This window comes from Tauraco erythrolophus, chromosome 5 (assembly GCF_009769465.1).
Source record: "Tauraco erythrolophus isolate bTauEry1 chromosome 5, bTauEry1.pri, whole genome shotgun sequence".
NCBI classification, from domain to species: domain Eukaryota; kingdom Metazoa; phylum Chordata; class Aves; order Musophagiformes; family Musophagidae; genus Tauraco; species Tauraco erythrolophus.
In genome coordinates this window covers 22,448,541-22,464,511 of record NC_141469.1, presented here as the reverse complement: position 1 = coordinate 22,464,511, position 15,971 = coordinate 22,448,541, and the positions used below count along the sequence as shown (strand labels likewise).

General features: G+C 57.9%; 1 protein-coding gene across 1 annotated transcript in view; it reads right to left on the bottom strand.

The window, feature by feature from the left end:
• Positions 1-14,057, bottom strand: part of ADAM33 (ADAM metallopeptidase domain 33) — a 31,985-nt gene extending 17,928 nt beyond the window's left edge. Inside the window, exons 1-4 of the mRNA XM_086612434.1 lie at positions 13,919-14,057; positions 11,014-11,096; positions 4,583-4,659; positions 161-236 (exon numbers count right to left, since the gene is read on the bottom strand). Of these exons, the coding sequence (XP_086468560.1) occupies positions 161-236; positions 4,583-4,659; positions 11,014-11,096; positions 13,919-14,057 (375 nt within the window). The remainder of the gene's footprint in view (positions 1-160; positions 237-4,582; positions 4,660-11,013; positions 11,097-13,918) is intronic.
• Between the last annotated feature and the right edge of the window lie 1,914 nt (positions 14,058-15,971).

Sequence of the window (15,971 nt, the reverse complement as noted above, 5' to 3'; positions counted from 1 at the left end):
GGACACAGCCAGCCCTGAACCACCACATTCCTCCCACAGACCAGCACCGGGGACGCCACCAGCCAAAACGCTGTCCCGGTGGGGCTTTGGCTTCATCCCAAGTGCCAAAGTGCCCCGAAAAAAGACAGGAGACGAGCTCTGCCCATCCCCCGGCACCCACCGTGTGGTTGGGAGTCAAGGTCATGGGCTGCCCATCCGCGGCGTAGTGCGTCTCAGTGTAGCCCGGTGCCAGCAGCCTGCAGTGGGAGGAGAGGGGGAGAGGGGTGAGACCCTGGGGCTGGTCTGGGTGTCCTGTAGGGCGCAGGGGCTGAGTCATCCACACGGTTCCCCTTCACAGCCTCCCCGTGCAAAGCTTCAGGCGGTGGAGCTGGCAGTGAAGCCGTCACTGCTGAGTCAGGGCTGGTCCCCAGCCACCGGTTGCCCACGGCTAGCGGGGACATGAATCGCAGTCCAATGTCTCTGTGTCCCCCTTTGCATCTCTGCAAGGAAAGGGGGTGTCTGTCCTGCTTCAGGGTCCTCCTGGTCTGAGGCTGCTGACCCACATAGCAGGAGACCGGCTGCCCACCCACCCCCTGGCTCAGGGGCCACCACCAAGGATGAGCAGTCAGAGAGGGTGACAGCTTCTCCATAGGGATCAAACCTGCCATGGAACTACCAAAGTCCCCGGGGGGAAGCAAAGACAGAGTCAACCTCATACTTGGAGTCCACAGAATCATAGAATGGTTTGGGTTGGAAGGGAACTCAAAGATCATCTAGTTCCAACCCCCCTGCCATGGGCAGAGACACCTTCCACTACACCAGGTTGCTCAAAGCCTCGTCCAGCCTGGCCTTGAACACTTCCAGGGATGGGGTGGCCACAGCTTCTCTGGGCAACCTGTGCCAGCGTTTCACCACCCTCATTGTAAAAAATTTCTTCCTTAGATCTCATAGAATTCTGCCCTCTTTCAGTTCAAATCCATTACCCCTTGCCCTGTCACTACACGCCCTTGTCAAAAGCCCCTCTCCAGCTTTCTTGTAGCCCCTTTAGGTACTGGAAGGCTGCTGGAAGGTCTCCCTGGAGCCTTCTCTTCTCCAGGCTGAACAACCCCAACTCTCTCAGCCTGTCTCCATAGCAGAGGTGCTCCAGCCCTTGGATCATCTTTATGGTCTCCTTTGGACCCACTCCAGCAGCTCCATGTCCTTCTTGTGTTGGGGACATCAGCTAAGGACAGGGAAGGTTTTGAGTCTCCGACAAAGCCACCCCCTCCAGCCTTGGGCATGTCCCTCTGCCTCACCCACAGCACAGAGCAGCTGATGCTCCCACTGGAACAGGGCGGAGGGTCCCCATAAAAACCAGAGCTGATAATGAGAAAGCTCAGCCTGCTTTTAGCAGAGCCCGCACCCCTCTGCCTTCACCCCAGATGCCAGCCATCTCCCACCAAGGCTGGTCCAGGAGCCACCCGTGATGCAATCCCATCCCATGCTGACACATTGCTTCCTGTCGTGGGGCAGAGCCAGAGCTGAGCTTGCAACCAGCAACCGTGTGGGGCTGGGGGTGCCGAGGAGTAGACAGGGGAGATAGAGACTGAAATGGGCCCATGGGTGGTGGGAGAGAAGAGAAGGGCACATGAGTTTCCCGCACTGCCCAAATCTGCATGATGTTGCCCAGATGCCAGGGTGATGGGCGTCCCACCACAAGCTTGCAGACACCGTGGGGACACTGGGTCCCCCAAGGGACAGCGTCCACGCAGGGCTCTTGGCTGCCTGGAGAAGGACAAAGCAGGGCTGGGTTTAACCCTGCTGACTGTCTGGCCCTCGAGTCGCAGGGTTTGGCCTCGTCCCAGGAGTTTTATTCTGCAGCAGAAGAAAATAAACCGAGCAGCCAGCCCCAGAATAGTCCTCCCGCCTCTTGGTTTCTATTTTGCAACCAGTGTGGTCCCAAAAATGTCACTGTGGGCACATTCCCGCCTTCCCAGCCCGCCGGCGAGTGGGTGCCTGGCACCAGGAACTCCAGTTACAGCAGAGACCGGAGACGGGAGCTCAGCCCGAGTCCTGGAACGGGGCCTGTGGGCAGTCTGGCGAGACAAGCAGCCAGCCAGTGTGGGCACAGAGGGACAGCTGCCCACACAGGATGGGGACAGGGATGGGTTAGTTGACAACAGCAGAGAGGTAAAAGCCTTTATGCCATGCCCAGGGAATGAGCAGAACTGGGAGAGTTGAGCCAATTCCCCAACTGGGGGCACAGCAAGTCCCTGCATGACTCAGACCACCGGGATGTCCTCTCCAGGGCAGGCTAAGGACCAGGAGCCCTGAGGAAGGAAAGGCATGGGGATGTGTCTTCTCCACCAGCACAAGGGAATGTCTTGTTGTAAAACACCACAAAGGATGGTTTTAGAAGCCAGTCACATCTCCCAGTATCAGAACAAGGAAGATTTGAGGTCTAGCATGGCCTCACCGGCCCATGAGCAAGCAGGGCTAAGGTAGCCCTGTTAGCTGGCACAAGACAGCAGTGTAGATGGCCAGGGCTGCACTGGTCTTTCCAGTAGACACAAACAGTAGGTACAGCCAGTCTTGGGTGCTGTGGACCACCCTGGGTGCCATGTGGACTATCTTTGGTACCATGGATGGTCTTGGGGACTATAGACTGTCTTGGGTGTTATGGATGGTCCTCATTGCCATAGATACTCTTGGGTGCCACGGACTGCCTTGGGCACCACAGATGGTCCTGGGTGCCATGGAAGTTCTTGGGTGTCATGTCTTTGATGTTATGGACTCTCCTGGGTGCCACAGATGCACTTGGATGCCACATACTGTCCTGGGTGCCACGGATGATCTTGAGTGCTGTGGACTACCCTGAGTGCCATGGATGGTCCTGTGTGCTACAGATGCTCTTTGATGCCATGGAAAGTCCTGGGTGCCTCAGAGAGTTCTGGGTGCCACCGATGGCTCCAGGTGCCACAGGCAGTCCTGAGTGTCAGAGACAGTCCTGGGTGCCACAAATGCTTTTTGTGGGTACCACAGATGGTCCTGGGTGCCATGGACTGCCCGGGGTGCTCAGCTCCTTTTTGCTGCCACCAACCCCCTCATCTGTTTCACTGCGTCCTAGTCCAGAGCTCAGCACCCTGCAGTGCCCTGTGCTCCTCCAGTCCTGCCAGTGGATGCTCTTCATCCCTCCTGGCCACACTCATCCCTTCAGCAGGGCAAAGTGACACAAAGCCAGAATGAGGGTCATGAGAGGACATACAAATATCTCCAGGCCTGGTGCACCAGCTAGAAACAAGACTAAGCTTTGCATGTGAGCTTTCAACCCCCACTGCCAAACCCCTCACTGCCCACAGTCATAAAACACAACGTGCACGAGAACCCTCCAGTTCTCCTTCCCGCACACCAAAAGCCTCTCGCAGGTCACTGGGACCTGCTGCCCAGCAGGACTGTTTGGGGACACTGTGGTGACTGCCTTTGCACCCAAACAGCAGTAAGAAGAGGGTTCTGCCAGCCACGAGCCTCCCAGAGCTGCTGGTGAGAAGCAGAAGTACACTGCAGAGATTGCCTTTCCACCCTGCTCCACCGCAGGGGCCACCCAGCACCAGGAGGGACCTGAACCTGCAAAGGGACAAATGTCATGAGGCCTTGTCCAACAGCTCCATGTCCTTCTTGTGTTGGGGACCCCAGAGCTGAATGCAGCACTGCAGGGGGGGTCTCAGGAGAGCAGAGCAGAGGGGCAGAATCCCCTCCCTCAACCGGATGCCCACACTGCTTTGGATGCAGCCCAGGACACGGTTGGCTTTCTGGGCTGCCAGCGCACGTTGCTGGCTCATGTTGAGCTTCTCATCAACTAACACCCCCAACTCCTTCTCCTTAGGGCTGTTCTCAATCCATTCTCTGCCCAGCCCATACTTGTGCTTGGGATTGTCCCGAACCACGTGCAGGACCTTGCACTTGGTCTTGTTGAACTGCGTAAGGTTCGCACAGGGCCACCTCTCCAGCCTGGAGATGATTGTTCTCCTCTGCCCTGCTCCAGCCCTGATGCAAGGAGATGCCAGGCTAGGTGAGTGTCACGGCAGACAGATGCTGCTGGCACCTGCATACAAGTCAAACCAGAGACAGGGCCCTAAAAGGGTCGAGTAAGGTCACCTATGAAGGGTGCCAGACTGTGGACCCCAAGAACGGACCAGCAGAAGAACAGCAGAGGTTTCCAAATCACTGCCAGCAGTCAGCATGGCCCACCATGAGATACCTCCAAAGACCTCACAGGATCAGCCCTATCAGGGGGACAGCAGCTCAAGAGTCCCCTGTCCCGCTAAGCCCTGCCTGGCCCATCCCCATCCCCTCAGCACCCTCCACCACCTCCACCCGGGCTGGGCCCCCACCGCCACGTCGAGCCAAGGCTGTTTCTTGCACGACATGGGTGTGGGCAGCGGAAAAAAAGGAACATTTCAGCCCAAACTGCCGCATCGGCCACAGCTGGCAGGAAGCCACATCGGGCTGTCCCTTCCCCTGTGCGCGGGAGAACCAGGACAGGGCAGCCAGGATACTATTGCTCCAGCTGAGATCATGCCAGGGACATCCAACGCCCCTTCCCCAACCCAACACCAACACTTACTGGTTCCTCTCCAGCACCAGAATGAGCTCTCTGCCCTCAACCATCACGGCCACCTTTGCCCGGGCAGGCGCTGGCACCTGCAGAGGAAGAAGAGGAGGGACGGGGTTAGAAAAGACAAAGCCCAGGATGGTGCCAGCCAGATGTCTGTCCATCATCCTGCCCGCCTGTATTATTGTAGGACCTACTGCTCCGTTAGCAGCACAGAGCACAGTGGCTGTGATGAATTTCGAGCACCGTCCTTGCTTGGGAAAGTAAAGCAAAGCAAAAATGCAGTGGGAACTGGGAGAGCAGGGGCAGGGGTGAGTGGGGACATGGGGACCAGGAGGTCCCTGAGCATCCCCAGCCACTCTGCAGGTGACAACCCACACCAACCCACACCAGCTCTCACCTCCTGAAAGCTCAGCCCCCCTCAATTCAAGATGGGAATGGACCACGGGGCGCACTGCGCTGCTCCCACCACACACTATTCCCTCTGTCCACCCTTGTCCCCCACACCTCCCTCTGCTCCCCAGCTCAGGCCATATCCCAGCCTCTCCTCCGTGGATCTGCTCCACCTACTCCATCCCCTGCCGCAAGCCCGTGGAAGGTGAGAACTAAACCTTCCTGCTTGATTTCCCGTGAATTCCCTCCCATAGCAGGCGGTAAAAGAGGATCCGCACTGGGATTTGCCCTGCAAGGATGGGGGTGAGACAGCAAATCCCACCTCTGCTGGCAGCTTCTCCAGGGAAAGGCAGCGAGATGGGATACAGGATGGGGAGCATTACCCCGAGCATCCCAAGTGGGGTGTCTGTGTGCTCCATCCCAGCATGGCTCCATCCCATCACGGCTCATGAGCCAGTGGAAATGGCCTTGTCTCCTGCAGAGGCTGGTCCCGGGGTGGGCTGGCACCCACCCGCACCCCTATGGGCTACGGAAATACACGGCAACCGCCGGGGCACCGGATAACTGCACTGTTAAAAATACCGTGGGGCAGCCAGAGGAAACGATTGACTCAGCTTCCCCAGGATGCTGGTGGTTTTACTCACTCCCTCACTTTGGAACGCGTTGAACAGGAACCCTACGCCCAGATCCACGCCACGCACAGCTCCTCTGGCATGTGACGGGATGGGCTGGAGCCCAAACTGCCGCCCTCCATGTCCCCACGTCCCTTTCCCAGCTCCAGCACTAAAACCAGCACCCTGTCTCCGGTTCTGGCCCAGCCGGTGGAGCTGGCTCCATCTCCCTCGGTCCTTCCCCATCCATCCATGACGGATGCAGGGAGCCCGGCGGGCTGCCAGCCCTCGGCCCCATGCTTGGGATCTGCCGCGGGGCCCCGGCACCCTGGCGAGGTTTTCACAGGGATGCTCCTGGAGACCCATGGCTCCGAACCCTTATGGCCCCATTATCCAAGGACTGGGAGGTGCTGGTCACCCCAGCCCGTGGCAGCATGGGGACGGAGTCGGGCTGGCTGAGCCCCTCCTCCGCCTCCAACCATCTTCCTAGCTCCTAAAAAGGAGACCAGACACTGCATTAAAAAAAAATCCAAACCACAACAGTAAAGCGCGCCGAGGCCGAGGTCCTGCCGCTTCCCAGCGAGCCCCTTTGGCACGGCCACGGCACGGCCACAGCCACGGTCCCCGCTCCCGGAGGGGCCCCGTGCGATGTGGGGAGGAGGAAGCCGGGGCAGAGGGGTCCCCTCCTTCGGCAGCGGTGGGAACGGGCTGTATTTTTAGAACATGATCTTATACAAACATCACTCCTTGGCCAAACATGGTCTGTACGTTTTTCTTGCCGTTTCCCCTCTTTCCTTTGCCTTGCCCTCCCTTTTTTCAAGCCCATTTCTCCCCATCTCTGAGCTCCCTAACACCCTCTCCCCCCAGCCCTTCCTCCTCCTCCTTCTCCTCCCCCCCCGCCAAGTCCCTGTCAGCTCCTTCCCAGTTTTGAATTCCCCAGCAATTACTCCCTGCCTTGACTTAAGGGCCTTTACTGGCAAAATGCTCTTTCCCAGCTGTCGTCTTAAAGGGACACGTGTGTATGCCGGGTTATCCCGGCGTTTGCAGCTCCCCGTGCATGCACCGTCCCGTCTCCCAAAGGCTGCTAATGGGATCCGTGTCTGACCCCTGCCAGGTGATGCGTCGCGAGATCTCCCCTTCCTCATGCCTCAGTTTCCCCTGAGAGCGTGTGGAGAGGCGGCGGGGAGCAGGGGACTGATCCTGCTTTCGGCTGGGGTGGGCTGAAACCAGCTCAGCCCCTGGAGAAATGAATAGCGATGGAGTAAGACGAGGGAGGAGGCAGTGAGCACCACTCATGCCGGGCAGGAGTCAAATAACCCAACTCGAAGGCCAGGAGAGGTTATTGCATTAATTAAACGCCGAGAATTTTGCCTTGAGCCTCTTAACTGGCAGGCAGTTGGGTCCCCAGGAGCTGCCAGCCAAGACATTGCGCACCAGGAATGAGCAAGGATGAGCATCTCTGGGCTCCAGCATCACCCCAGGCTCCAGCATCCTCCTCAGCTCTACCATCATTTCAAGCTCCAGCATCATCCCAGGTTCTAATCTCACCCTAGGCTCCAGCACCTTTGCAGGCTCCATAATCATCCAGGGCTCTAGCACCTTCGCAGGCTCCAGCATCATCCCAAGCTCCAGCATCATCCCAGGCTCCAGAATCATCTAGGGCTCCAGCACCTTCGCAGGCTCCAGCATCATCCCAAACTCCAGCATCATCCCAGGTTCCAGTATCATCCTGGGCTCCAGCACCTTCCCAGGCTCCAGAACCATCCAGGGCTCCAGCACCTTTGCAGGCTCCAGCATCATTCCAGGCTCCAGAATCAGCCAGGGCTCCAGCACCTTCCCAGGCTCCAGCATCATCCCAAGCTCCACTGTCATCCTGGGCTCCAGCACCTTCCCAGGCTCCAGAATCATCTTCCTCCTGCACTCAAAACCCACCATCTCCTTTCTCCAGCAACCACGAAAAGGATGTACCAGTCCTCGACATAAGCTGCAGGAACCACCTTCCCTTGGCCCTGGCTGGGTGTGGAGGTGGTGGCCTCTCTCCAGGACACCCCAGCAAAGCCAGTCCCACCAGAGGCTGGGCTGGGAGAGGCGACGAGCAGCTGGGATAAATCTGCCCTGGCCAGGACCCAACCCAGAAGACTGGGCCGAGCTCGAGACTATTTTTCTTTTCCAACCCACTGATCAGAAGAACCGCAGCGATGTTTGCAGTGGAGCTGAGGCCAAGGGGGTTGAGTTGCTCTTCGAGGGGAAAGACGATCTTCTGTTCCTCCCCACGGCTCCCGACCATCCTCCTTGCCCAGGCTCCCTCCACCACCCGTGCCGGAAGGTTCCCGCTGCCCTGCAGGAGAGGGGCTGGCCGGGGAGCGGGCTCGGAGAGCTCTGAGCTCCTCGGGAAACCACTAGTTAAGCCAAAATCCAAAATCCACATCCAAATCACAGCCCGGCCATCTGCTCAGCCAGCTCCCACAAGCCCTGATTTCCTAAGGCTGGATGGAACGAGAGACACGGGGCCCGGAGTCACCAGGAGATGCTCTGGACAGCATGTAGAGATGGGTTTTGCAGCTGGAGCGTCACGGTCCTCCCCAGGCAGCTGGATCCCAGCAGCAGGGAGGGTTTGAAGAGCACAGCCTGAGGACTGCGCCGCCTTCTCCTGAATGGGCACCAGGATCAGGAGCCCAGACCTCAAGGACAAGCCTCTCGCTCCAGCTCCTCACTGGAAATGCATCCCAGGGGCAGGTAGCTCCAAGGAATTCAGGAGGACCCAAGGTAATCCAGGCTCCGGAGGGAGAGAGGCAGGATTTTGGTTGTTCCAAAGCAAACTTGGCTCAGGGACCACGGCAGGGTTTGCTCTGTCCTGCCACACATTGCCAAAAGAGCTTCCTTGCAGGAAACAGATTGCAGGAGTGCGTGTCCTTGGCACCTGCAGCTTGCCCTGAACCACGGGCGGTCCTTCTCCTCCCTTCCTCCTCCTCCTGAGCAGGGCTGTGACCCCACATGGATGTGATGTTCTCAGGGGAGGGGTCCGCACCGCAGGGCTGGGGGAGGGCTGGGGTATCGCAACCCAACCGTGACCGGTGGGGATGCTCTGTGCATTGGTCAGCGAGGATGAAGAGGATGGCCACGTCCCACCCCCAGGACAGGCAGACACTGGCTGCTCCAGGGACTCAGTGGGTGATGCCATGGTGTGAGGGGCAGCAGTGGGTGGAAGGATGCTCGATTGGTGCCAGGAGAGACCCAGAGGGAGGTTGAGGGGCTTTTCTGCCTGGGTGCTCCTCAGTCCTCATGGTTTATAGAATCATAGAATGGTTTGGGTTGGAAGGCACCTTCAAGATCATCTAGTTCCAACCCCCCTGCCATGGGCAGGGACACCTTCCACTACACCAGGTTGCTCAAAGCCCCATCCAACCTGGCCTTGAACACTTCCAGAGATGGGGCAGCCACAACTTCTCTGGGTAGCCTGGTCCACTGTCTCACCACCTTCATCGTAAGACATTTCTTCCTATGTCCAACCTAAACCCACTCTCTTTCAGTTAAAAACCATGGCAGCGAGACACCACGCTTGGGAAAAAGCAACTACAAAGGGAAAGAAATAAGGAGGGAACACCACGACAGGCTTGGTGGGTCCCCAGGGTGGAGACAGGGGACTCCTGTGTCTCACGGCTGGATACTGGTGGGACATCTGGGCCAGGATGCTGGGCACAACCTCCAGTTCCAGCTCTGAAAGGTTAGAAAAGGCCACAGTCAGCTCTGGCAGCCTTCGCTCCGCACCCTGAGCCGAGAAGGACCAGGAGGAGGAGGAGGAGGATGCCGGCAGCAGCCGGGCAAGATCTCACCCCGAGCCGGCGGTGACAAAGGAGCTGTTTGCAATCACGGTCCCCACAACCTCCTCCCCAGCCTCTCCGAAATCGCTTCCATGTGTGCCGGGAGCCGTGGAGCCCATGGGGAGCTCAGCCCTGAACAATAGGAGAGTGGAGAGTGTGGAGGGGGGAGGCAGGGGCCACCCCCCCAGCCCACACACGACGGGACCGCGAGGCCACCATCTCCATCTTCCTCCTCCTCTCCCCGCCAGCTCGACCTCGCTCCTCCGGGAGGAGGAAGAGGAGACGCAGTGATGTCCTCTGGTACCGTGGCATGGGCCACGTCGCGGCGTCCCACCTGCCGCGCGGAGGAGCAGATCCCGAGGAAGGGACAGAGAAGCCTCGGGGTGGTTGCCACCCTTCGACCCATCATCTCAGGTGCTCGGATGTCTTCTCCTTACAGACTCCCGCCCCTCAAGCGGGCCATACACAAATTTGGGCAGCCTCGTGTTAGCGAGAGTATAAATAAACCTCCTGCTGCTGCGCAGTCCCAGCCTCAAGTGTCCTCCAACCTAAATATGGCCCGATCCGGGGCTGCTAGGAAGGGAGGGGACATCTCTGTGGCCACAGCATTCCCAACACCATGGGCTGTTTCAGCTACCGGAGAACCACAATTCCCAGCAGCCAGCACCAATGGGAGCGACGCTCCCAAATCCTCTGGGAAAAGGCATCATCCAGCACCTCCAGAGGAGGTGGGGGAGCACAGAACCCCTCTCCGCTTTCGGTGCTGGGAAGCGTAGTTGACTCCCCCCTCAGTATCTCCTGCCTGGAGCAAGAAGGTCTCACTTGGAGGCATCTCAGACAGCTTCAAAGCTACATCCTCAGCCTCTCCTCCAGGGAGACACCACCAGAGAAGGTCACTTCCCAAAATCTGCTCAGCCCCAAAACGCAACCACTTCCTGCAACCATCCACATCAGTGCTCGTTGTGCTGGGAAGCGATTTTGATCTGCCCCAAAGGAGACCACAGCCCCCGAGACACTCCCAGCTGCTGGGCACGAGGACTGGCTGCTGCGGCCGATGGGCAGCTGCGGAGCCGGTTGACCCCAGAGCCAGGCAAGGTGCCAAACCCAGGCAAGGGTCACCACAAGCATCTCATAAAGTGGATTTGGAGACGGTGGAGGCGGCGGGGAGGGCCACCAGAACAACCCTGGGAAGAGATGTCCTCTCTGCCATGCAGCCCATGACCAGCTTCTCTGCAGCCTTCCCAAGAACATCACTCGTAAATCCTGCAGCACTTTCCCACTAGCAAATACTGTTGGTCTGTCTATCCTGGCCAAACCACCACTCTGATGAACCACCTCCATCTCCTCTCTCCAAAGTGCCCAACTCCTCTCCACTCACCCTATAGCTCTGGCCCATCCTTCTTACTGACCAATATTTAAGACCACGCTCCATTGACTTGCTGTTGAACCCTCTGCTTTCCCTGTTCATCACCTGGACAGGGTGATGGGTCCTATGAACTCAACGTCCTGCTCACAGGTCCTGCAAACTCAACATCTCCATGCGGGTCCCACCAACGAAGACCTCTGGGTGCAGGACCTGGCTGCACAGTGCAGGGGGAGGAACCGTCTCTGCCCTCACCTTTTCATCCAGACTGACGGCTCGTCTGGTGCGGCCCCTGAGCAGCCAGTGTGGGGTGACCCGCTCTCCATGGGACGGTGGACCTGGAAAAGAGAACACCTGGTGAGCACACGAACAGACTATGCAAGTCCCTGAGAGAGGGAGCTTCTCTGCAGCTACACCAAGAGAGAAATGGGGGAAAAGGCAGAGCTGGGGGGTCTGGACAACATCCAGGGTCATCTCTGGGGTGATTCTGGGTGATGGCCACCAGCACAAAGCCAAAGCATCACCCCCTCCCCAGGCCAGTGCCCTCATCGCTGCCCCAGCCTTCCTCCTGGAAGCCTCCCAGGAGCATCGCTGCCCACCTAGGTCCCAAATCCATGGTCTAAATCCCCAGAAACCTGCCCTGGAGAAGCAGCCGGTGCACGAGTGCCACCACCTCGGCCCTGCTCCGAGAGTCATCACCGGCCACCCCAGGCAAAGCCCACTGAGCACCCCAGCCCCGGGTGAGGGTCCGTGGGCAGCAGCGCATCTTCCTGCCCTCTCTCTCAAATTTTTTCTCCTTTGTTTTTTTTTTTTGTTTTGTTTTTTTTTTTTCCGCTTTATGCTTTTACACCATTGATTGTCATCGTTTATGGGATGGAGAAGCGTGGGTCCATCACCCAGAAACAGAGCCATCATCTTTCCAGCCAGAGCTGGGCTCCAGCAGGGAGCCGAGGAGCTAAAATAGCTACAGCACATTACGGGTTTCTCGGAGCCATCCCAACTCCCCTGGGCAGAGCAGTACTAGCGATTCCTTGGCTCGATTAGAGACCGACAGACTATTAGAGACCGACAGACTTTCTAAGATTTTTTTTCTGATTATTTTTTTTCCTAAACAACGTGGCCGTGTTTCCTTGCAGCAAAGTGAGCAGCTACCGACAACTCAAGCCCGGACAACGACAGAAAAAAATAATAAAACAAAATCCGAAGATGCTGCAGAGAGGGGAAGAGGTCTGGCAAAAAAAGCCAAGGGCTGGAGCACCTCGCCAAGCCAAACGTTGCCCGTGACAGCTTGGATCTGGTAACCTTCCCCAGCAAAGGGTGAAGTTATTTACTAAGGGAGTGGAACAATAACAGGGCTTACGGCTTTATAATGTTATACACTTGTTTTGGTTCGCCGTGCAACGAGCTGGGGGGATTTGGCTGGAGGAAAGATGAAGTTACTGATAAGTTAAAACAAAAAAAAGCTGGAATTAGGGGTTGGGAACTGCAGGTTGAGTGTTTAACGTGATCGAGCGACCCAGCCCGGCCATATCCGTCCCTCGAGGCCCCGGGACGCGCCCGGCGCTATCGCATGGTGGCATTTAATCAGCTTTCATTATATATAGCATTTAATCAGATTCCAGGAATAACTGTAGATAAGGTGGTGGCACGATCCCAGTTTCCTTCTCTTCACCTCCTCCGAAAGCATTAGGGAGGCCCTCCAATCCCCTCAGCCATATATAAGCCTCATTTTCTGGTGGGGAAACTGAGGCACGGCCACTATGTGAATTGCATTCAGCCACAAAGGGTGGGCAGCTCCGGCAGGGTTTGCTGCCTTCCCATATCAGAGAAAAAGGGGGAAAAATCCTATTTTTCCCTTTGCTGGCTGCAGCAGAGGGAGAAGGGCAGGGAGATGCTGCCTCTCCCAGCTTCCTGCACAGCTCGTCTTGCTCCCACGCTGTCTGGGGAGACGAGGGGACGCGAGGGGCAGCCGTTCTGCAGGGATTACGGGGCTGGGCTTCGGGCCACGTCGTAAAAACCCCTCAGTTATTACATTAAGCTTCTCGCTCTTTTGACTACAGCTTTTGCTGGGAAATCGGAGAGACACGGAGCATGAGACAGGGCCTTAAAAATCTAAGTCAAATAAACCAAAATGTAATGCAGAGAGGGTTTCCCACCCCCCTTCTTCTCTTTCTTTTTTTTTTTTTCCTGGAAAACATACATTCCCAGCCCTTTCTGGGAATGCTGCGGCGGGAACAGCGTTGTTTCAGCGTTTGGGATGTTTGCACCGTTGGGGCCGGGCAGCCCCGCGTTTGGGGGATGCTGGAGCCTGAAGATGAACCCCGTGGCACCCAGGCAAAGTGGGCAGCTCTCTCGTCTGCTTCTCCCCTTCTTTTTAACACAAACAGAGGTTTCTGGCTCCCACCGCCCTCCCTGTTCCTCTCCCAGCTGCGCCCCTCGCACGGGTCTCTCTCTCAGAGTTGCTGGAAAACTTTGTTTGCAGCAGCAGAGAACCCAGCAAAGCTCGGAAGTAAAAAACAATAATAACAAAAATTGTGCTTCAAGCCCCAGCTTCTTGGTGGGGTTGTGGAAGGAATCAGGGATGGAGGAGAGAGACTAGAGGAGGCTAAATCCAACCTGGCAATGCTCCTCCTCCCCATTTGAAAAGCGATAGGAACCTCCGGAGAAAACAATGTATTTCCTCAACAACAGAAAAAGCCAAGTTTCACCCCAAAACGCACCCAAACCCCTGCCAGTTCCCTTTCAAGGTGCCACTGCCCAGAACTGGGATGTTTGCGGTGACCCATTGGAGGTGCAGGATGAGGAGATGAGGGGGAGTCTCTGCTGTTTAGGGGTGCTGGGGGAGCAGGGGCGGGGGGAATGAGGAGCCCACCTCCCCCTCGCAGGGGACGCCGGCGGGTCCCAGCCCTCCCATCCCAACCAGCCCATATAGAGTCAAAGCGGAGAGTCCGGCCGCCCCGGGCAGCGCCGGGATGGGGGTGGATTTGGGGTGGGGGATTTGGGGGGCACAGCCCCAGCAAGACAAGGGGGCCAAAGGGAGGGAGCGCTGCCCACAGTCATCGTCCCCCCACCTCCCATCCCAGAGATGCGACCACCCCCTCCCTCCGGGGTACCCCCACCCTGGCCTGGGGCCCGCCTCCTCTTCCCCCTCCCGCCTTACCTCGCGGTCCGGACGCATCCCCCCGCCCGGGGAGCAGCAGCAGCAACAACCACCCCCCCCAGAAGAAGCAGCCGCAGTTCCCCCCGAAAGCGGCCGAGCCCCCGCGGCCGCAGCGCTGGCGGGGGGCCCGCCCGGCCATGCCGCCGCTCCCCGGGGCTGTCACCGCCTCTGCTCGCTGCCTCTGGCCCTGCCCTCCCCTCTTATGCTCTCGGCTGCCCCCCCCTCCGCCCGCGTTCCCCCCGCCAGCCCCATGCGTGCGCCCCGAGCGCGGCCGGAGCCCCCGTTCCCAGGCGCGCGGCGGGATGCTGGGAGGGGGGTGGCCGGGGAGGGGGGGGCGGCATTGTTCGCTTTTATTTATTGCTGTGTTTCTTGGCCCGGCCGGGCCGCCTAATGAAAACCAGAGCGGAGGAGGAGGAGGAGGAGGCTGCTCCCAGGCTCCCTCCGCCCGGGCGTCCCGCCGCAGGGGGGCCGGCAGCCCCCGGCCCCCCGCCCCGGGCTCCCCGCAGCCGCTTCAGCCCCTTCCCCCGGGAGGAAAAAGGGGATGGGGAGGGGGAGAGAGGCTGCCTGCACAAGGTGGGATTGTTTCATTGCTTTCCCCCCATCCATCCCAACAGGGCGAGACGGAGCAGAGACCCCTCTGCCATCCTCAGTACGCTCCACAGCTGCTATTAAGAGTAATATTAATAATAATATTACTATTTTTTTTCTAACACAGCAGCGTGGGGAGGGGGTGCTGCTCGCTTTCCTTTCCTGCAAGCACACACAGAGCATCTTCCCTGCTCTGCTGCAGCCTCTTTGGTTCCTTTCCTGGGGTCACCCAACCCTCTCCCTTAATTCCTCAATGGTTATGGAAGCCTTAATAATAATATTAATTAACGCTAGTAATTAAAGCTTTGTGAATGATTTTACTCTAAAAACGGAGACAGCTGCAAGACACCCTCACCTGAAGTGCTCTGGGACCTCTGGGCATGCCGGCCCGAGGTGACATTTGAGAGAGGAAAGGACAGGGGACATTCCTGGGGTTTCCCAACACAAAGGGCAAATCTAATGGGCACAGCCCTGGCAGCAGTGCAGTCAGAGCCCTCCTGGCACTCAAGCTCATGTTGAGGTCCCATTAACAGGGCTCTCGGATGCAACCAGCAGATGCAAACATCTGGACAGCGTTAGCAAGCCTTCCCCAGCTCAGCAGCACCTTCCAGCCCCCGTCAGCCTCAAACGCAGCGTTTCTCAGGTGGGTTAATGCTGTTTAGCAACACCTCGCGATCACCACAAGCTCTCCCAAGCATCTTCTGCCCTTTCTGGTTCCAGCTCTGCAGAGCATTGGGAAGGACTCCCCGAAGCTTGAAGACGTTCTCCTGCTAAAGTTCACCATGGAGGAGCTGTGCAGGTCTCACGGCTTCCACGAGAGGATGATCACTGCAAAAATAAATAAAGTCACTCCAAAGAATAAACCTGCGGAAGCGTGGTGAGAAACAGAAGGTATTCCTGACCCTTCTCGGATCCAGACAGCTCGGTGGAAGTTCAGCAGAGCAGCTGTAAATCACCACACAACTAGGAGACTCAAATGCATGACGGGGCTTTGAGCCATTAGGAAACCACCACCATCATCAGCAAGGTCCAGAGGGAGAAGGCTGTGCGGAGCTGCAGGGCACTGGGAACGTCTTTCCAAGGGCAGTTGGTGGCCAGGACTTCCGTGGAGGGGTCAGCCAGGGGCTGGGATGGAGTAGGGACCGTAAGCCAGAGGAAACCCTGGGCAGCCAACAGTCTCCAGTCTTCCCCCAGCAGCTTGTCACAGCTTCTCTGTTACTACACCTTATGTGACATTTTCCCTCATTCCTCTGCTTTCTCAGCCAGTGCAAACTACTCCAAGTAGCGCAGTCCCAGGGGTAGGTGGAGGCAGAAGACTCTGCTTCTCACCAGCACAGGGAACCTGAGCGTAGCCATTGGTCATGGAGAAATACGTGGCCCTACACGGGGCTGGGGATTGCAACGGCTGGTGGTTACCCAGAGCAGCTTACAAAAGGCCTTTTTGTGCAAAGGAACAGGCGTTCTC